Source organism: Gadus macrocephalus, chromosome 4 (genome assembly GCF_031168955.1).
Source record: "Gadus macrocephalus chromosome 4, ASM3116895v1".
In the NCBI taxonomy this organism is placed as follows: Eukaryota; Metazoa; Chordata; class Actinopteri; order Gadiformes; family Gadidae; genus Gadus; species Gadus macrocephalus.
In genome coordinates this window covers 3,217,282-3,239,705 of record NC_082385.1, presented here as the reverse complement: position 1 = coordinate 3,239,705, position 22,424 = coordinate 3,217,282, and the positions used below count along the sequence as shown (strand labels likewise).

Below are 22,424 nucleotides of genomic sequence, written 5' to 3'. Positions count from 1 at the left end.
ACCAACGTGGTACAAATACAAAGAAAATAAATCTCTTGACGGCCGTCCGGCTACTCTCAGATTTCCGAAAGATGAAGGCAAAAAGGGGGCGTGCCTCCGAGAAATGCCGCAAGAAAGCTGTGAGTCCTTCGACTTTCGACTCGGAACACTGGCGTCCGAGGATTGAGGAACCCACCATTAGGCGCAGGAAAAGGCAGAATTTCAAACGGCTTGTCGTGGCGGACCACAGTCGCACCTGGTGGTATAATGTGGGAGGGGGGCCCCGTTAACTAAAGAAAAACAGGACAAAGGATCATACTCTGACTAATCTTATCGTCTCCATCTGCTTCTTTCCCTGCTGCCATTTTGACATGTCCTAACATATTCCCTGTCCTTCTCTTTCTCTCCCCCCCCCCCCTCCCCCCCTCCCCCCTGTACAGAGATGGTGTTTGAGGAGGTGATCAACTCTTCAGGGGCCGGCACCAACACAGGCAATCTACAGGCGGAGCAGTAGGACCCCCCCCCCCCCCCATCCCCCCTACCCACCCCCCCATCCACCTGTGGACCACCGCCACTCCCACCCCAGCCCAGAATCAGACGGAGAAGGACCACAGCCCCCATGTCGCCCCACACGCAAGGCAGTTTTGGGGGAAGACACAGTTTTCTGCGATTATTTGGCCTTGAACCCCATCACTCAAACAACCCCCCCCCCCCCCCCCCCCAATTTCAGTTTGTTGGAATTTGTGCGAGTTGTCCCGTACGTTACCACAACAACAACCACAACCACAACAAAGAACTGCCGACGGGTCGCTGAGAACGTTCTGGTCGGTGGAACTACAGCGCGTCCCTGGGGATCCCCCGGATGCCTCGAGGGTCCGGAGGGGACGTGGGGGTCCCCTGGAGGCCCCTGGAGGCCAGGAACAGCGTTTACAACGGTTTACTAACGGCACCAGGCCACCACAAACACACACACACTCACACACTCTAGAGTTTAGAAAACACACTCTAGGTCTTCCAAAGCTACAAGTGAACTTGGCCTAAGCCCCAAAACCTTAACACAGATGCCGTAAGCAGTCACACACACACACACACACACACACACACACACACACACACACACACACACACACACACACACACACACACACACACACACACACACACACACACGTCTTATTTATAGCAGCCAACAGTCATGTGTTCTTGTTCCTAACTAACACACGTTGCAGTGATATATTGTTGCATGAATTACTTATGCATTTTATGAAGAGTATATATATATCACTATATAAGACACGTTTGACTGCTTGATGCGTCTGCCAAATCAGCAAAATAACTGCTTTATGACCAAGATCCACTATGAGGCCGCAGAATGTGACTTGTGTGTTATTATTTAGATCAGAGGAGAGTTGTGGTTTTTCGTGGGAAGTCATTCGTTCGTGAATGACTAGAAAACAGTTGATGCCTAATAAGACCATCAACATCATCCAACGCCGCAGAACATAGCATAAACATAATAAGCTTACAGTATAACCTATAGCGTCGCGCTTCTGGCTCTGCACTCTGTTTAACGCTCAATGCTATATCATTAGCGCCATTAGCTACTCATCAGCCCTGTCTCAGTTCAACATGGCGACCAAAAGACTTGGGTTTTTGGGTGTTTGTGACGATTTTATATGTAAATACATACAAGTGATGAGGGTTAACCGTCAGAAGCCAAGGTAGCGATGATGAGTGAAGAAGATGTCTTTGAAACTATCCAAACAATCAAACAAATTAAACATTTTGCCCTATTTTTATTGTTGATTTATAGGAAGGGATAAACAATGACTAATAATCAACACTTTAACCTAATTTAGAAATCACGAGGGGCTATCATTAGCACAAGGCTAATAGGATAGCCAATCGGCACAAACTCACGACCATAACATTACTTTGTCTTTGCTCTGCAAGTCATAAATCTGATGGCTTTAGAGTTATAAGAGCCTTAATGGGGTGAATCAAAAAGCATATCTATAGGGCTTGTACATCAGAATGCATCATGGGCTTTTTTCACTGGCCATACGCCATTTTGTGATGACTTGGAGTAATGTTAAGTCCTAAATCAACGTCATTTTACATCAAAGCTACCGTGACTGAACGTCGTCTTGCCATAATGACAAATTATTTCACGATGAACAACTAAACAATGACCAAAACACCATTAATACCAATAACATTCCTATGCTTCCAAAATGGAGGCAGTCTTTGAGTTGTGACGTCAGGACGTACAAGCCCTATACTAGTAAACAAACACAACATCATAATCGCATTCTGCTATGTGTGGTTCAGCCTGGAGTTACTGCTGTACTTGTTGCCAATTTTGCAAGATGAAGATAAAAAGCTAACTCTCAAAACAAACATACTACTTCACACAGTTGTATGAAATATTAAAACCCTGTCTCAGTGGAGGTGTGTAGGTTAATGGTGTCCTGAATCTTTTTGAATGTTCCAGTGTTTTTGTGATAACGTTGATGTCAAAAGGTGGTGGATATGTGACCAACTGCTACTTGAATGTAAATGTCTGTTCAAAGTGAGAAGTGTCCTTTTTTTAATGAATGGTGGCATGTCTTTTGTTGAGTTTTTCTTTTTTTCTGTCCAAAGCAGGCACACTATCAATCACAGACATAAATCCGTGAACTAAATGTCAATGCTGGGTTCAGCAGTGTGACATTATTCCGGGCTTTGTCATTCTTGGCTGCATACAAATAAAACACCCAATTATTTTGTTTGTCAGTTGATGTTTCGGCTTCTGTTCTGTACTGTTATGTTTTCTCTCTTGTCAAAAATGTTTGTGTGAGTGACATTAGGTAGGCTAATTGATCAACAACTTTAACCATGTTTAGTAGACGTGAACATTTTCTGTACTGTTCTCCCCCCCTCCCCCTCTCTCTCTAATTAAATGTTTGTTTGAGTGACACTAGGACGCTTATCAACAACTTTAACCGTGTTAAGTCGAAGTGGTGGCAGGCCCATCAGATTTACAATCAGAGTAGGCTAAGATGTGGAAGATGAAGCAGAATGTGCTAGTGGTGGTGCGGTGGTGATAGTCTTGATGGTGGTGGTCGTGATAGTCTTGATGGTGATAGTGATGGGGGTGGTGGGAACCTAACCTGTTAAATCGAAACCTCACTGAGGATTGTTGTCCGGGCTCAGCTAATTCCTCATGGCAACGGACAGATGTTGAGAGCCACACACGGACAATTGATCCACGGCGCGACACACCCATCGGCTGCCCCCCCGGGCGGCCGAGACCACCGCATCCCCGCGGCCGGCCAGCCCCCGTACAAAGCGGTGGGAGGGGGGGGGGGGGGGGTGTTCAGACCGGCCTGATAGTCGAGCAGGAAGAAGTCATGCGCCCCTGTCCTCTGTTTTGATTTCGCTGTTGAGTTTTGTTTGGCTTTTCGAGGGGAAAACCCGAACGCACTTTTGAGTCACATGAATAAGAACCGCTCGGCAGGCAGTCTAGTGTTCCCCGGAACCCGCCGTCGGACCCGCGTCACATCGCGTCGGCATGTCGGTGCTGCGATCGAGGACCGGGTTCTACCGGCAGGAGGTCAACAGAACCGTGTGGGACGTTCCCGAGAGGTTCCGAGACCTGAAGCAGGTGGGGACCGGAGCCTACGGGACGGTGTGGTGAGTCACTTTCTCACTACTGAGAAATATTAAGAAATATGTGTAAATATAATTGAAATGCCCATTGAAATATTCCTGCGAATCAGCCCGTTCTGCAGGATTTACAACTCATTCAGAAGTGGAAGTATAACGTCAACGCAACAACCAATGGATATTCTTAAAAAACGTTAATTATCTAATAGCAGCGTGTTTTCACCTGACAATGATGAAAACCTACAATTCCTCTGGTTTCTATTCACATTCCCAGCTTTGAGAGAGCTTAGTTGGCATTGTATTGTCAGCATAAGGGTCAACAAAGAACCCCCAGCGTCTCATTGTTGGACTGTTGCTGGACACACACACACACACACACACACACACACACACACACACACACACACACACACACACACACACACACACACACACACACACACACACACACACACACACACACACACACATTCCACTTCTAGTAGTAGGCTACTGCCATAGCAATAGGCCTACTATTTATTGTTTCTGCCATGTGTCGATCCATCATTTCATTTCGAAGGCCTACATTTCAGTTAATCTGTTGATCTGTTAATCCTTTGGTACATTCAATCTGTGCAATAATCTCTGACTACAGAAACCTACTCTATGAGTTGTTATGTTACAATATCTGACTGTCTCTCTGTGTGTGCGTGGCTGATGTGTGTGTGTCTGTATGTTTGTTTGTGTGGCTTTCTTTCTGTGTTTCTGTGTATGTGTCTGTGTGTATGCCTGTCTGTCTGTCTGTCTGTCTGTCTGTCTGTCTGTCTGTCTGTCTGTCTGTCTATCTCCCTGCCCGTCTCTCTGTGTGACTGCCTGTCTGTCTGCCTGTCTATCTGCCTACCCGTCTCCCTGCTCGTCTATCTGCGTGTCTGCCTGCCTGTCCGTCTGCCTGCCTGTCTGTCTGTCTGTCTGTCTGCCTGTCTGTCTGTCTGCCTGTCTGTCTGTCCCTCCCTCCTGGTCGCAGCTCGGCTCTGGACCGGCGCAGCGGACTGAAGGTGGCCATCAAGAAGCTCCACAGACCCTTCCAGTCCAAACTGTTCGCCAAGCGGGCCTACAGGGAACTACGGCTGCTGAAGCACATGAAACATGAGAACGTAAGAACCCTCCTCCTCCTCCTCCTCCTCCTCCTCCTCCTCCTCCTCCTCCTCCTCCTTCTCTTCCTCCCCATCCTCCTCCTCCTCCTCCTCCTCTTCCTCCCCATCCTCCTCCTCCTCCTCCTCCTCCTCTTCCTCCCCATCCTCCTCCTCCTCCTCCTCCTCCTCCTCCTCTTCCTCCCCATCCTCCTCCTCCTCCTCCTCCTCATCGTCAACCTTCATCACAACGGACGGATAATGATAGCATTTACTATTTAGAGTCGCTTTCTTCCGAAGCATAACGATCATTCGGATACGGCGCCGCTTGCTCAGGGATGGCTCAAGGTAGGCCGTCAACATCGGGGATCGAACCCAGGACCCTTTTGCCTCATGCCGTAGTGCCACATGCCACTGGCATGCCGCCGCCGGGAGGTAGAGCCGGTCGGCTGGGAACCGGAAGGTTGCTAGTTCGAGTGTCGAGGTGTCCCTGAGCATGACACCTAGCCCTCACTGTATTAACGCAGTCCATTTTATGTTTACCTTTTGGCTGGGAGTTGATCATCATGGCCACTTCTAAGCCATCCTCCCCCTGAACAATAAGTAAAAAATATATATATGCTGAAAGTCCTGGTCGGTAAAAATGTAATTCCCATCAGTGTGGCCACCAATGCGATGTGATTGGTTAATGTAGAAGCACCTCTAAAACTGATTGGCTCTCGACAGGTGATCGGGCTGCTTGATGTGTTCACCTCGGAGATCATCCTGGACCGCTTCCGGGACTTGTAAGTGAACCCTCGCTGCATGACGTCATTTGATTTGTACAAAAAATAGTTGATGGTTGATATGAATCCATCAACAGCCCAAATCTCATGTCAATACATTTCCTCCTCTCCTCTTCCTCTCTTCTCCTCCTCCTTCTCCCCCTCTCTCCTCCTCCTCCTCCCCTACTCTCCTTACCCACCTCTCCCTCTCTCCTCCTCCTCCCTTCCTCCTCCCACTCTCTCCTCCCTCTCCTCCGTTCCACCTCCCTCTCTCTTCCCCTCCTCCTCCTCCCCTCTCCTCCTCTTCCCTCCTCCTCCCTTCCTCCTCCCACTCTCTCCTCCGTTCCACCTCCCTCTCTCTTCCCCTCCTCCTCCTCCCCTCTCCTCCTCTTCCCTCCTCCTCCCTTCCTCCTCCCACTCTCTCCTCCCTCTCCTCCGTTCCACCTCCCTCTCTCTTCCCCTCCTCCTCCTCCCCTCTCCTCCTCTTCCCTCCTCCTCCCTTCCTCCTCCCACTCTCTCCTCCGTTCCACCTCCCTCTCTCTTCCCCTCCTCCTCCTCCCCTCTCCTCCTCTTCCCTCCTCCTCCCTTCCTCCTCCCACTCTCTCCTCCGTTCCACCTCCCTCTCTCTTCCCCTCCTCCTCCTCCCCTCTCCTCCTCTTCCCTCCTCCTCCCTTCCTCCTCCCACTCTCTCCTCCGTTCCACCTCCCTCTCTCTTCCCCTCCTCCTCCTCCCCTCTCCTCCTCTTACCTCCGCCTCTCTGCCACCTCCTCCCCCTCCAAATTCTCTCTTCATCCGCCTCCTCTCCTCCTCCTCCTCCTCCTCCTCCTCCTCCTCCTCCTCCTACTCCTCCTCCTCCTCCTCCTCCAGTTACCTGGTGATGCCATTCATGGGCACTGACCTGGGGAAGCTGATGAGGCTCGAGAAGCTCACAGAGGAGAGGGTCCAATTCCTCGTCTACCAGATGCTCAAGGGACTCAAGGTGGGCACACACACACACACACACACACACACACACACACACACACACACACACACACACACACACACACACACACACACACACACACACACACACACACACACACACACACACACACACACACACACAGATTCATAGACCCTCATTTAATCGATCACTCTTGAAAGGTCTGTTTATTCATCTCAAACGTTGTGATGATATAGGCAGATTGAACGACCAATGAACTGATGAATGGGAAGCCGGTCAAAGTCCAAACATTAAAAACAACTGCATCTCATGTATCTGATTGTGATGATATAGTCATATATCATGTCTCCATCTCTCTCGCCTTTAGTACATCCATTCTGCCGGGATCATCCACAGAGTGAGTGAACCTTGACCTTTCATCAATATGCAATCTTCATTTGTATTTTTTTGTATGTATTTCATCACCTTAACTTTGATCATTTATCCGATAAGTACATTTCCTCCTTCACCACAGGACCTTAAACCTGGTAACCTGGCTGTGAACCCGGACTGTGAGCTGAAGGTACAGTCAATAATGATGTTTACCGGCTGCTAGCTCGGTCCGGGTTAGGGGTTAAATTCCCTATGTATCTTCTCTTGGCTCTTAATGTACGCCCTTATTGTATGTTGTACGTCCTTGCACTTAAAAATAGTACTTTGTAAGAAAAAATTGTAAGTGCTTGGCACTTTGTACTTTACCGACAGCGAAATATTATTGTTTCTCTTTCTTCTCAGAAATATACTGATTGTAATTCGCTTTGGATAAAAGGGTCTGCTAAATGCCCTAAATGTAAATGTCTCTCCTCTCTCCTTCAGATCCTGGACTTTGGGCTGGCGAGGCAGGCCGATACGGAGATGACGGGCTACGTTGTGACGCGCTGGTACCGAGCACCGGAGGTCATCCTCAACTGGATGCACTACACACAGACGGGTGAGTCGACACGTATTCGCACGTAGCTGAATTTGTAAACACTCTACGCGACGCGTTGTTCGAGCATTGACTGTCCACCAGGAGGCAGCAGAGTTCCATGAGAGTTACCGTTGTCTCCGTCAGATTAAATTTTTGTTCTTCAGTACTGTGTTTTCTGGCTGAATTTTGTTTTTGTTCTCCACTACTGTGTTCCCCGTCTGATGTTGTTTTTGTTCCTCAGTATTGTGTTCCCTGTCTGATTTTGTTTTTGTTTTCCAGTACTGTGTTCCCTGTCTGATGTTGTTTTTTTTCTTCAGTAGTACTGTGTTCCCTGTCTGACTTTGTTTTTGTTTTCGAGTACTGTGTTCCCTCTCTGTTTTTTTATTTTTTTCTTCAGTACTGTGTTCCCTGTCTGACTTTGTTTTTTGTTCTCCAGTGGACATCTGGTCTGTGGGCTGCATCATGGCAGAGATGCTACTAGGAAAGCCTCTGTTCAAGGGAAATGACCGTATCCTTTCAAACGTAACTTTGGACCAGAATGCAAAACAATAACAAGAGCTGAATCCTCTTGCTTAAAGGAAGCCAGAAAAAGGATTACGTTGATTCTTTATGACGATAATGAACAACTGAAACTCGAAAATATCTAGTCTAATATCACGACAACGTTTGTACACTACTACCACCTCTACATCAGTATGACCCTTGACCCCTGTGTGATGCCAGACCTGGACCAGCTGAAGGAGATCATGAAGGTCACCGGGACGCCAGCTGCCGACTTTGTGGTGAAACTCCAGAGCCAAGATGTAAGGAGGAGAACCGGTTTCCATGGCAACCGCAAACACTGGCCACGCCGCACTATAGCATGTGTAGCGAGCGTGTGCCAGCTCCTTTCACATTCAAAGTCGAAGACCCTAGTGTGTGTGTGTGTGTGTGTGTGTGTGTGTGTATGTGTTTAATGGACGTACGAGAGACTAATCTTGGCTCCCATCGACTGCCTTGCTGGAGTAGGCATTTTATCTGTGTGTACTTTGTGTGTACTGTGTGTGCGTGCGTGTACAGACTTTCAAGAGACCTGGCTTCGCTCCCACAGTCTGTGTGGCTGGGTTAGGCGTTGTGTGTGTGATACATATCATTGATGTATGTGTAGGTCAAGGTTAAAGACGCCTGCTTCACTCTCTCTCTCTCTGTCTCTCCTCAAACAGGCCAAGAACTACATCAGAAGTTTACCAAAGATTCCTAAGAGAGACATGCACACCATTTTCTCCAAAGCAAGCTCCCACGGTACGTAACACTCCTCCTCCCCCATCGTCTCCCCCATGCATCCTCACCCGTCGTCTCCCCCACCATCTCCTCCGTGCATCCTCACCCATCCTCTCGCCCATGCATCCTCCCACTGTGTCTCCCCTCGTTCCTCGTTCCTCCTCCCCCATCGTCTCCTCCTTCGTCTCCCCTCGCTCCTCCCTCCTCCTCACCTCTGCCTCCCCCCCCCCCCCCCCCCCCCCCCCAGCGGTCGGGATGCTGGAGCGCATGCTGCTGCTGGACCCCGAGGCGCGGGTGAGCGCGGCCGAGGCCCTGGCCACGCCCTTCGTCAGCGAGTTCCGGGAGCCGGAGGAGGAGACGGAGGCGCTGCCCTACGACCACTCCATGGACAACACCGACCTGCCCGTGGACCAGTGGAAACGTAGGGAGAGGGGGGAGGGAGGGAGGGAGAGGGGGGGGGGGGGGGGGGGGAGAGTGGGGGAGACAGAGAGTGGAGGGTGGGGGTTTGTGAGCAAAAACTGCCGCGGTCACATGACCCGTTGTTTTACTCGGCCAAACAGAGAAAGTTGTATTGAGTGTTTTCCTTTCTCCTTCCCGTAGGTCACACGTTTACAGAGATCCTGACCTTCAGTCCCCTGAGGGACTCCAAAGAGACGTCACTTTGACACACGCACACACACACACACACACACACACACACACACACACACACACACACACACACACACACACACACACACACACACACACACACACACACACACACACACACACACACACACACACACACACACACACACAGACAGACACAATGTACAAAGTCCCATTACAACTACATACACCACAAACACGCACACGCAACCACTGTATACATTTCCAGTAACGCTGCATATGCACACTCACTAACTCACAAACACACACTGAAAAGGTGCCACTAAATACATACACAAACGCATCGCTCAAAGTCGCACACACGTAGGCACAGGAAACGTAATCCAGACACGCACAAGTTAAATGTTAATAGTTTCCCACCTGTACATGTATGCATATTAAATGAACAATGTTGACTTGGTTACTTTTGCAGATCTCAATAAATGTAGAAAAAGACTAAACCTGGTCAGCTGTCCGTATTTTTTGTTATAGAGAGAGAAAGAGAGTCAGAGAGCGAGAGAAAGAGAGAGGGAGGCAGTCAGAGTGAGAGAGGCAGAGAGAGAGAGAGGGAGGGAGACAAAGAGAGAGAGAGAGAGAGAGAGAGAGAGAGAGAGGCAAAGAGAGAGAGAAAGACAGCCGTATGTTCAGAAGGAGGGATACTCCTTTTCTTTCCCTCCCGTTTCCCGTACACTCGTTTACTTTCTGATAAGCCTAAAGATTTGCTTCAGGGTTCGAGGGCGCGGTCAGACCCCGCTGTGCAAACAGAGATCGCGGCTAAAAATACAGTCCTCCATTAACCGCCGAGATAAACAGAACCACCCAGCGTTGTTCTGCGGTCACTTGATCACACTCCTCATGACCACTGCTCCACATTTAGAAACCACAGACTTGACCTTTCCGAGGCCGCGAACCATCCTATGTACTAAACATTAAACCAAATAAAAACACTGTATAAAAAGTTAGTTTTGATATCAGTTGTCAACCTCGTCTCGCCCCTTTTGTCCGCTATCTCTGCTGTCGCTATGAGTCAGTGTGTGCAGTCCAGATCCGAACAGAACGTAAGGACTCCAGCCTAGAGGCTAATGAGTGTTCGTGTATTTCTGGACAGCCATGCGGTGCAGCGCGCTCCTCTGGCGCTGATAAGAGCAGTGTGTGGCTGGGTCTGGAAGCACTGGGCAGGTCCTCTGCTGTAGCCCTCGTCGATTACCACAGTAAGACCCAGATCTGGAGTCAAAACCAGTGCAGCGCCATGGGTGGAACCACAGACTCAAACCCCACCGGGCAAGCCCGGACCGTGAACAGGTGGATTCTGTTGCTGTGGTGCCTGACAGGTAAAAAACCGAACAAACATTACAAACAATAGCAGTTTGTCGGCTGGTCTTTTTCTTCGGTGGGGCAACTCATCGGTTGCCGTGGTATATATCTGGTGCGGTTGTTGTATGGCAGAGACAGGAAATGGGTTTTGGATTTTGTTACTCATGTACTGTTAATGTACTGCTAATGAACTGGTTTATTTAAATTGGTCTATTTTGTTGGAGCCCTGAGTTGGACCACAGCGAAGTCTCCCTCTCTCGAATGGATGGTTTATGTGTCACAAAATGTAAAATCTGTTCAATCATTTATCTAACAAGGGGACCTGCGGTCGTGGTCAAATAAGTGACGTTTATGACTAATGTCTATTCCTTGTCCCTTGGCTATACATAATGAACACTACAGTAGACTGTATTGAGAGCTTAATGAAACGTACAACTGCCTTCTGTCTGCTCTTCCTTTTCTGAAATATTTAAGTTTTTTTTCTGTTAAAAAGACAAAGATGAACAAAGTAAATAGTGGTTTGAAGTGACGGCTGGACCTTTGATGTTGTTTTGATCCCATAGCTGTGAGACTAGCTACCGGAACAGAGGATGGAATGACCGAGACCAATAAAGGTGAGAGGAACTATAGTTTAAAACACACTTATGATTTAATGGCAGGATAGAGTTAATAAGTGGCCATGTTTGACTCCCAAGCTGTTACTGGGTTTGATTCCCAATGCCCTCATCCTACATCCTACATTTAGTATTCAATATACATTTGTATGATAGTATTGATTCATTATTTAGGACTTATTATAATTATTCCAAACCAACGTAATCAGAGTGGCAATATTTAGTTTAAAAGTTTCCCTCTAATCATATCGTTCAGTCCGCCTCCACTTTCAAGCAGGCATGCACGCGCGCGGGGGCGCGCACACGCACACGCACACACACACACACACACACACACACACACACACACACACACACACACACACACACACACACACACACACACACACACACACACACACACACTGATAGAGCTTTCGTTTTTTCAGACAGTCTCGATGTACAGATCCTAGGCCCAGGCTACGTGACAGTCGGCGTGCCTTCCAGCTTCGAGTGCGAAGCCAACTGCAAGTCCAAACCGTGCAACTACTCCATGTCCATGGACAAACAGGCATCTGCTGGCCAGGGCAACGTGCTTGCCTTCACGCTGACCCAGTGGGTAGAGGCACTGTCCCTGACTTGCACTGCCAAGGATGAACAGACGAGGGCAACAAAGACTGTGACAAAGAAACTGCAGGTGTTAGGTAGATAGACCGCATGATCGCATCTTTTAAATTCACATTACTTTACAGTTTTCCGACGTATTTACGTTACAGCGCACACTTTCGCGATCGAGACTATGTTCTAAAATGTTTTAGTTATAAAGCAAAAATTATGTTTTATTAATATATATTTTTTATAGCTGGACCGTCAAACGTCTCGATCTCAGGCCCTGACTTGATGACCCCCCTGGCTAGCCACGGCTACACTTGTCATTCCTACTGCCGGCCTTCATGTGAATACACCTGGCGGGTTGACGACGGCCTCTGGGTGGCCGGCCAGGGGAACGTCATCGGCGTCATTCCCCAGCACCTCGACACGGCTAAAACCCTCATGTGCAGAGCCACCAACACGGTGTCCGGCCTCTTTGCGGCCAAGATCCAAGACATCGCCGTATCATGTAAGGCTGGGAGCCCCGCAATGAAACAGGGCTTGTAGCCTACCCCCTCAATGAAACAGGGCTGGTACCCCCGCAATGAAACAGGGCTTTGACACCACCATGAAAATGTTTAACCTGCCAGCCCTCGCGGCTCTATTTTTCTTATTAATTAGTTCGTTGTGTATTATATTCAGTATGTTGGGGACTGCGTGTCGTTTAGTACACTTTGAAGAGGCTATTTCCATGACAAGGGGAAGGATGGTAGTGAAGAGGAGCGGAATTATATGAAGAAGCCATTAATGTTAAGGAACAATCTCATACAGAGATAAATAATACAATTCTAATAATAAATGGCACTATAATAAATGGCACTGGCACTTAATGTACACACTTATTGTATGTTTGGGCGTCCTGGCATTTAACAATTATACTTGGCTTCGTGTAGCATCTTATCCTAGCTATCTTTGTTGTAGCCTATACGGGGAATGGGTTAGCCTAGCGATTGTTAGTGCTTGGCACTTGGCTCTATGAACATCCTTACTGTTCCAACAGCGATATATTGTTGATTATCTTTCTTCTGATAAATGCACTTATTTTAAGTCGCTTTGGATATAAAGCGTCTGCTAAATGCCCTAAATGTAAATGTGTCAAGTAATTCCGCTAAACAGTCGTCGCCTCTCTCGGTCATTTCAGCCGGTCCCTCGGATGTTCATATCCAGGGCCCGAGCTCCATGCAGCTCGCCGTCCGGACCAGATTCGTCTGCCTGGCGGACTGCATGCCAGCGTGCCGCTACATCTGGACGCTCGGCGATCACACGGTGAGAGGAAGCGCCATTGATGTCACGGTCGTTCAGCCACGGAAGACCGTTTACCTGAAATGCGAGGCGCAGAACACAGTGACCAGGAAGTCCGACACGGTGTTGAAAACCGTTTTTCTCGGAGGTAGGTGGACATAGTTTGGTGTCGTTTTTTAACTAAGTGTTTAAATAGATGCCCGCTTTATTAAACAATGATGCTGTTATTGTTTTTTTTTTTTTGCTGGCAGATCACTCGGTGGCCACTCGTGCTGAGGAGAGGTCAGCTCTGCTCCTATGCGGCCTCATCGTCTCGGCTGGGATTCTCATTTGATCCACACGAGGGAGACATTTTATAGGATGTTAAGACTATTTTTTTTAAAGGACTTTTAAAGCTTTCTACAACAAGTGCACTCATAAAGTAATTATAAATAGGCTTTCTACCAAGTCATTAAGATGTCGTATGTGTAACACATTGCATTTAGTTAAAATAGAAAATTAATTACAGCCTTTTTCATTAATTACTAGGCCAATAGGATGATATAAATAGCCTGATCAAAATACTTAAATTACTAATGTTTCACTATCTATATATGTATCATGTTTTAATAAAAACAATAATATAGAGCTTGTCTAAAAATATAGAGGTGATTATAAAATGATATACAATTCTATTTCAAACATTATGCAATGATGTTTTTATTTTACCTAAGCTAAACTCGTGCTGAAATATAATTTATTTGTATGTGAATACGTTTTTTCCTCATTATTGCAGTCATTGCTTGCTGCTCATCATGTTTCAAGTTAAAGCACTTAATAACCAATAATAACCACAAACAATACCTAACAAACAACACTTAAAACTCTTTGTTGAACACTTGTATGAGCCTTGTGATGAGTATTGTTGAGGAACACACTTTCTTGGTGGGATGCTATATATGCTACATATAAATTATGTATCCCCTCAGTTGCAGACAATTTGGATGATTGTACTGTTTGAATCATTAAATTGCATTACGTGTATGATTCAATACCTTTCATGTGTTTGGAACATCATACTGGAACATCATCATTTCAATAATAAATATAGAAAATGATTTGCAAAAAGTGGTTTGGAGTGACATCTTTTCTTTGCATTCGTCTTGCATAATTTTGGATATATATTAACTGACGTTAAAGTTCTGACAGGTAATTGTCACATTCTATAAGGAAAATCCCACAGGGTAACTTTGACCAACTCTTGCATTATTTTGTTGACTGGAAATATTAAAAAAAATATATAAAACCTTCAGACCACAGTGCAGACATTGAAGTAAAGTCGCAACATTTTGAATAAAAAAGCCACACTTTATAAAAGTCTACAGTTTCGCCACACTGGCGCCAATGAAGCATAATGCATCTGATTAGCAACAGCCTGCCGTCTGTTTAACCGACACATCTTACTAGTTCATTGGGTCTGGCTGTGTAAGCGTGTTAGCTACTAGACTCCGTTCAGGGGCCCACCCAAGCTTAATATCAAAGTGACGCAAGTCATGTGGCAGGCTTGTTATGAAGCACTCAATCAGCCGCACTGTTGGTTTTATGTGTTTATCTATGACCATTAATTAGATCTGAAATGCCTTTACACAGTGTCCTCAAGAAGAGATAAGTTCCTGGCTAGATACAGGCATACAGTAGGCCTACGCGTCACAGGAATGGCTCTGTCTCAGCACAAGTCCTCCCTCTCTGCAGCACTGCACCTCAAAGCCATACGGCCCTCTTTGGCAGCTTGTGTATATGCAAGCATCCTTAAGAAAACATATTGCATGTATCAATGTACAGTACGTGGCAATACATTCAGACTCTGCATGGTCGTCATGATGATTATGGTTCCACCGTCGACGCAACGCAAGGACCACGCAGACGCTTCGATGCAGTCGTGAACCGGTTTGGGTTCTGCGTCGGGTTTTTGTGAGCGGACCAATCACAGCCCTTGCTGCTGCGTCGCCTCGACGCAAGGTTACAATCTTTGGGAGGCGCACGTCAGGCCCTTGCGGTGGACGCAAGGAGGGTCCGCAAGGATGTAATGGGTCCGTAAACCCCCTTGCGTAGCGTCGACGTGGAACAATAATCAGGCCTAGTAACGTGGGTGACGTGGTGTGTGGCACCTGTTCAAATATTAAACAAATAAATAAACAAACCGATCGAACATACGATTACGGCGTATGCTGTATTGGGACACTTGTGATAAAACGGAACACAGAATCTCTTGGCAGCAGCCATGAGTAAACACGAATAAGAAAGGGGCAGCAAGCATTGTGGTTTTCCTTGGAAGGTTCAAGACCAAGAATAGCCGTGGGAACAAAGAGCGACAGAAAGAGGTCACAGATACATGGACCACAATGGTGCCTGCTGATATAGGAACCATCAGGAACCAAACGCATGTAGACTACACTCCTTTGTCGGGAAGGTTGGCTAATCCTGTGGCTTTTTCGTTGGCATTGGTTCACTGATAAGGTGGCCGATGGGCACGGCTTCTTGCGGGCGTCGTTATAAAGATCGGGCTGGCGATCCGCCCGGCATTACTGATGGCCTGTGTCATCGGAGATTCTGCGGCATCATGATCCGTCCAACTGCCCGTCTGTTTCTCATCTGCCTGGCAGGTAAAACACACGTTGACTAGTAATGAAATGTTGTAATTATTTGGATTACTACATCTTATTGAGATTTTTCTTTTACATAAACTACGATTTAGATTGAATTATTGACTTGTTTGAAAACAATGGATATTTCAGATGTTTTTTATGTATTTTTTTGGAAAAGTGACTGAAAAATTCTCTATTTTCCCAGTGTTTTCTTTTCATCCCAAAGGAATTTTTGCTAGTGAGGGAGAACAAGATGGGGCCGTGAAGGACATAGTGCCATGTAAGATATTTTACTGGCTCACCCCAGAAAGAGTCTTATTACCTTTTATTACTATTTAAGTAGTCAAACTTGCAAAGGAGACAAAAGTTAGCTGTAATCAATGTTCTTTAGTCAATGTAGAAATGTATGCACTCCAAAATTAACTTCCACAACTGGTTTTGGTGGTTTTAAGTTAAAACATTTAAAAAAATGTAACAGAACTTTAGACAAACTGCTTGATTTAAATAATTCCATCACAATTTCTTTCATGGATGTTCTTTACTCATAAACCAAAAACACAAACAATTCCCACCTATTTTCAAACGCCTCACTGTAACCCTGAGCAAAACTAACCCTCACATCCCAACATATGACCTCTTACCCCCCCCCCCCCCCCCCCCCCCCGTTCAGCGGGACCGTCCCACATGGCCATCAAGGGGGTCAACACGGTGACGGTGGGGGTGCCGTACGCCTTCACGTGCTCAGCCACCTGCAGCCCGGCCTGCACCTTCTCCTGGAGGAACGGGAACCGGACCTCCACGGGCGCTGAGCTCACCCTACAGCTGAAGGCCCGGTCTCCCCTGGAGATCCTTGTCTGCGTGGCGGTCAACCCGGACACCGGCAAGAGAGCCACTGTTAGCAAGACGCTGGGGGTGACAGGTATGCATAGGGTTGAGCAGCCCTTCGATAGCTATCTGTAGCTGAGATAGGTGGATCACTTCGAGGCTTATAATTAACAATTATTTGCCGTAGGCAAAGTGAATAGTGGGGAATAGCCACTATTCCCCACTATTCACGGAGGCTGAGGTTAATAATTGTTTTTAGTATATACTTCACGGGAACAATCCAAAAATAAACAAGATAACACTTTTTGCCGGGATCTATTTGTTTTAATCAGCGGTTTATTTGTTTTTTATTAGCGTGATGAGTGCCATGAATATCCCGGGTTTGAGATCTCAATCACGGGATATTGCCCATCAAATGCGCCATTTCTAGGAGGTTCACGTCTAGCATACAAAAAGCTAAATGTAAAGACTTGGGTAGTTTGGAGACGTCTCAGGCTTAGACACAAAGATAAATGAAGACGCATAGACGTTAGATGCATAGCCAGCTTAGATGCGTAGATAAAGTGTATTTCTTAGGTATAGCTGCAGAGAAATTGACAGTTTAGATACATATACAGTAAATTTGTTCTGTAGATAGATTAGAAGTGGATAGCTTCTTAGATACGTGGATAAATTAAGACACATAGACGTTAGATACATAGCCGCCTTAGATGCGTAGATAAAGTGTATTTCATACATATTTGCTAAAATACGTGGATTAAACAGACATCTTATATGCATACATTATATTTGCTCTGTAGATAGATTAGAAGTGGATGCCTTGTTGGATAAATTATATTTGATAGGTAGATACTGTAGATAAAAAGAAGATAGCTTTGATAAATATATTTAGTATACTTGATACGTAGATAAATTAGATGCGGATAGCATGTTTTCGAAAGATTTTATTTAGTTGATAAGTAGATGGATTAGATAGTAGATAGTTTAGATGCGTATTTATAGATATTTTGATAAATTATATAGAAATAAAGAAAAAAATGGTCACTCATTCTACTCTGTGATTTTTCAGTGGGCCCCTCGAACATAATGATCAATGGGCCCTCAATGCTGACCCTTCGAGTTGAAAACCACTTCACCTGCACAGCCGACTGCTATCCCTCCTGCACCTACCTCTGGAAATGGATGTGGGAAGGGCAGGTTCTGGGCAGTTCGAGCGGAGCCACGTTGTCGATAATACCCCCTGAAACTGTAAACTCCGAAACGTTGCTTTGTGAAGCCATGGACTCTGTGTCCCATCTCTTCATATCAACTTCTCTACAAAGATATGTGGCAAGTAGGTGATGGGAACGGGAAAGCCAAAGAGACGCCAACAATGTTTATCCTGCTGAAACAACTCCACGTGTGTTTTGTACCGTGGTCCGTATCGCCTAAAAACCTTTGAATCTGTTTCAAACCCTTGCTTTAGGATTATTAGGCATTTACATCGTCTCACCGAGCGGACAGTGGTCAGTGACGGTGGGACAAACGTTTTTGTTCACCTGCTTCGTGGAGTGCACTCCGTCCTGTACCTACATGTGGACCTTTGAGGGAAAGACGTACACAAACGACCAGGTCCACGTTCCCGTCTTCCACAAAGGAGAGAAGCCTATGATCAAGGAGGAGCAAGAGATCACTGTAACACAGGATCATCGTACAGAACCACTGACATGCCAAGCCAAAAATACAGTCTCAGGAGCCACCATTAGTGTCACCCAGATCTTGACCATCGACAGTAAGTCCCTAAAAAGCCACTGTACACAATGCATCTTTGGGGCCCTTGCCGCCAGCTAATGGTAGGCTATATATCCGTTATCCATTGAAAACTAAGCCTAGCATGATCCTGCATTTTGTGGTTTCTTTTGTAATTTATTTAGGTATTCTTTTTCACAACGTATCCTTGAGACTTTGTGAGGTTAGCAAATCAGTGTTTTGCCGAGTATCAAAATCTGCAGTTTGCTTAAACATTAATATAATTTATGATAAAGCATACCCATTATGATCAAGAGATGGTGCTTTATTGTGAATGTGTTAAGGACTGTTTCCAAAAGATTATTCATGATGTAAAACGAAGGCTTTGGTCATATGATTTGTGGCAAATAAGAGCCAGAGAACGGGAAAAAAAAGAACACAGCGCGACAGAAGAAAATGCTTTGTTTGAATACATTCATGTATGACTGCATACATCTCTCTGTGTAGATCCCTACTCTGTGCGCCCGGCCACTCAAGGAGTGCCAATGGCCGGCCAGACCTACTCCCTCCAGTGCATCGGCTCACAGAACCCAGCCTCAATTACATGGCTCCAAAACAGCCTCTCACTGCCTGTGTCCGACCGACTGGTTCTGTCACAAGACAACACCCTGCTCACCTTCAGTCCTCTCATGGAGTCTGACACAGGAACGTACCAATGTGTTATCAATGTAGATATAGGGGACGTCAAGTCACTTGGCTACAGAATGCAGGTCAATTGTGAGTATTACAAATCTTTCGATGTTGACCGTTTTGAATTCCTAATTATAAAATGAATGTCATCTCATCTTATCTAAATCGAATTTGTGAATCAATGTCACATTTTCCAGTTGGACCCTCCAAAGTGCAGATAGTTGAGGTTAACAAGGGTGCAGTCGGTAAGGAGCTGACTGCCCTGGCTGGATCCATCACAGCCCTGCAGTGTGTGGCTGACTGCTATCCCGGCTGCTCCATCAGCTGGTTCTACAACGGCAAGATGGTGTCCGGGAACGCCTCCATCTCCTTCACACCAGTGACTCCACCCGACCAAGCCGTTCTCCGCTGCGTTGCGTACGACCCTCTGACCATGAAGAACAGCTCTGCTGAGACCACCGTCATCGTTCCTTGTAAGGAGACGTCATAACCACTCACCCATCACTGGTCATACCAGACCAAATTAGCTTCTTGTTTGTGTTCAAAGACCAGTGTTTTGAAATGTGAATAGCTAGGTGTTCCTCTTGAAACGCATAATGTGACTTTCACAGAGTGACAGAACCTCACTCCCACGGCCTCAATAACACCTCAACCACCGACCCAGCGGTCTGCAGTCCTTTAGCTAATTGGTTAATGTGTTCCTCTTCCAGTCATGGGGTTATCCTGTCAGAAACTGCTCCATAGTGGTTTGGTTTTCTTAAACAAGCATTTCAGTGGTGCCTTGACCGGAATAGGGACTTAGAGGGAAAAGTCCCCAGGTGAGGGTGAAAGGTGGAATCCAGGAAAAACCTCACTCCTGATGGTGTAAGAATGCCAGAACAATCAAGCCAAATTGCTGCAGTCATTTAGCTTAGCGGTAAGCGCCATTGTCTCCCAATTACTGATTCCAATCCCAACTGTGTAGCAATTTTGGTGTCTGAGAACCAAAACTACAGGATAGGTGATCATCGATACATACCAATTCTCTCACCTAATCCGTGAATGCATCTCCAACTCTCCAGTTGGACCCTTCAAAGTGGAGATCATTGAAGCCCAAAAGGGTCCAGTCGGTAAGGAGCTGACTGCCCTGGCTGGATCCATCACAGCCCTGCAGTGTGTGGCCGACTGCTATCCTGCCTGCTCCATCAGCTGGTTCTACAACGGCAAGATGCTGTCCGGGAACGCCTCCATCTCCTTCACACCAGTGACTCCACCCGACCAAGCCGTCCTCCGCTGCGTTGCGTACGACCCTCTGACCATGAAGAACAGCTCTGCTGAGACCACCGTCATCGTTCCTTGTAAGGAGACGTCATAACCTCTTACCCATCACTGGTCATACCAGACCAAATTAGCTTCTTGTAGGTTTAAAAAAACAAAACAAGGGACTGTTCTCAAACCCCGACTGTGTGGCGATGTGGTTAATGTGAGCTGACGTTACATAATTCACCTTCAACATATACTAATTTTATAAGATGATACCTTTAATTGTGATGGGTACGACCTTACCTAGTGTCTAGGGGTGCTGACTTTACCTAGTCCTAAGCATTATGACACATGGACTGTGAAACTCATTGGATCTTCATGGTATTTGTTATGTTCTCCTAAATAGTAGATCAACACAAAGCTGTCACATCTAATCCGTGGAATACCTGTTGTATTTTCCAGTTGGACCCATCAAAGTCCAGATTGTTGAGGTTAACAAGGGTGCAGTCGGTAAGGAGCTGACTGCCCTGGCTGGATCCATCACAGCCCTGCAGTGTGTGGCTGACTGCTATCCCGGCTGCTCCATCAGCTGGTTCTACAACGGCAAGATGTTGTCCACGAACGCCTCCATCTCCTTCACACCAGTGACTCCACCCGACCATGCCGTCCTCCGCTGCGTTGCGTACGACCCTCTGACCATGAAGAACAGCTCTGCTGAGACCACCGTCATCGTTCCTTGTAAGGAAACCCGCTCGCTCTTCTTTATTCCAACATTATCGTATAAATCATCGGAAACAATGCATCGAATATCCACAGAAGTGACCATGGACATTATTGTTATGTCGGTAGACGTACCTCTTTCACTCTACCATTAAAAAAGGTTCTACAAGTTCCTACATTCTAGTTTGAATCCAATTGAACAGCTTTTCGACATCGAACCGCCCAAAATGATGCATTGATATTTTAAAGGCATGTCCAGTCATTGAGCCGCTTCAAAGTTGCTGCTCCTGTTCTCAGACGGCCCAGTGGCCGTCACCATCTCCGGATCGCCTTCTATAGAGGTCGGGGTCAAGGCCTCGTTCACGTGCAGCGCCACCTGCAGCCCGGCCTGCACCTACACCTGGACCGTGTACGGCTCCCCGGTGAAGGGCAGCTCCATCGACATCACCGCCAGCCGCTACGTGGCCACGGAGTCCATCAGCTGCCAGGCGCAGAACAGCCTCTCGGGGAAGACCGCCACAGTCAACGATACTCTCACCGTCTCAGGTGCGTGGTCTACGTACCGTCCGCTCTTAAGGCTTAGTTATGGTTCCACGTCGACGCAATACAATCGGGGTTTACGGACCCATTACGTCCTTGCGGACTCTCCTTGCGTCCACCGCAAGGGCCTGACGCTCGCCTCCCGAAAAGTGTAACCTTGGGTCGAGGCGACGCAGCAGTAAGGGCTTTGATTGGTCCGCTCACTGAAACCCGACGCAGAACCACAACAGGTTCACGACTGCTTCGAAGCGTTTGCGTGGTTCATTGCGTTGCGTCAACGTGGAACCATAATCAGCCCTTTACTCGTCCCTTTCACGGGACGAGTATCACCTATCAGAGTGTCCAGGTGTCCCTGAGCAAGGCACCTCTAACCCTGACTGCTCCGACGAGCTGGCTATCGTCTTGCATGGTAAACACCGCTGTTGGTGTGTGAATGTGTCTATGAATGGGTGAATGTGATGCAGTATTTTAAAACGCTTTGATTGGCCACTGGTTAGAAAAGAGGTACATAAATGCATTACATTTTATAATGCAATATTGTGTTTTATTTATCTTGTTTCCTCCCAGAACCCCATTGGTGTGGATGTTGAGTGGAGGGTGAGAAGCAACATTCAACTTGGAAGTGTTTCTGCGATGCAGTAGGCCGTGACAATAGATTATGGTTGTGTATATTTGATAATCATTCTATGGTTGTTGTTTCTATAAGATGCAAACATGATTCTAGCATCAGTACTCTATTGAAGTATCCGTCCCCAAACCGACCGATACCTTTTCAGTTTCATGATATACAAGCCAAACTATGCAATCTCTAATAAATCTTTGGAGTCAATGCTGTTGCCTATACTGAGCCGGTCAATCTGTCATCGTTCTTATCAACTGACATTAGTGATACGATTCTTTGTTCAACTGCATTAACCTTTACGGTAATGCTGAATGTAATACGCCTTTA

The 22,424-nt window shown here is 46.7% G+C and overlaps 2 protein-coding genes across 3 annotated transcripts; both read left to right on the top strand.

Annotated features, from left to right (window-relative positions):
• Positions 1 to 2,919: 2,919 nt before the first annotated feature.
• Positions 2,920 to 14,216, top strand: LOC132454966 (mitogen-activated protein kinase 12-like). Its single transcript, XM_060048616.1, has 17 exons — positions 2,920 to 3,654; positions 4,631 to 4,760; positions 5,463 to 5,521; positions 6,368 to 6,479; positions 6,814 to 6,843; positions 6,961 to 7,008; positions 7,302 to 7,416; positions 7,832 to 7,903; positions 8,119 to 8,198; positions 8,598 to 8,676; positions 8,903 to 9,076; positions 9,256 to 10,637; positions 11,184 to 11,234; positions 11,663 to 11,917; positions 12,076 to 12,333; positions 13,006 to 13,254; positions 13,358 to 14,216. Exons 1-12 carry the CDS (start codon positions 3,533 to 3,535, stop codon positions 9,318 to 9,320), a joined length of 1,086 nt encoding a protein of 361 aa, XP_059904599.1. The 5' UTR covers positions 2,920 to 3,532; the 3' UTR covers positions 9,321 to 10,637; positions 11,184 to 11,234; positions 11,663 to 11,917; positions 12,076 to 12,333; positions 13,006 to 13,254; positions 13,358 to 14,216.
• A 1,322-nt stretch (positions 14,217 to 15,538) lies between these two features.
• Positions 15,539 to 22,306, top strand: LOC132454948 (hemicentin-1-like). 2 transcript variants are annotated; one of them, XM_060048584.1, is made up of 11 exons: positions 15,539 to 15,748; positions 15,936 to 16,010; positions 16,401 to 16,649; positions 17,625 to 17,888; positions 18,021 to 18,326; positions 18,791 to 19,060; positions 19,171 to 19,446; positions 20,035 to 20,310; positions 20,678 to 20,953; positions 21,233 to 21,481; positions 22,043 to 22,306. In XM_060048584.1, exons 1-11 carry the CDS (start codon positions 15,610 to 15,612, stop codon positions 22,063 to 22,065), a joined length of 2,403 nt encoding a protein of 800 aa, XP_059904567.1. In that variant the 5' UTR covers positions 15,539 to 15,609; the 3' UTR covers positions 22,066 to 22,306. The 2 variants fall into 2 exon arrangements, with proteins under 2 accessions (XP_059904567.1, XP_059904566.1); XM_060048583.1 differs by having other exon boundaries at positions 15,541 to 15,748; positions 15,957 to 16,010.
• The last annotated feature ends 118 nt before the right edge of the window (positions 22,307 to 22,424 follow it).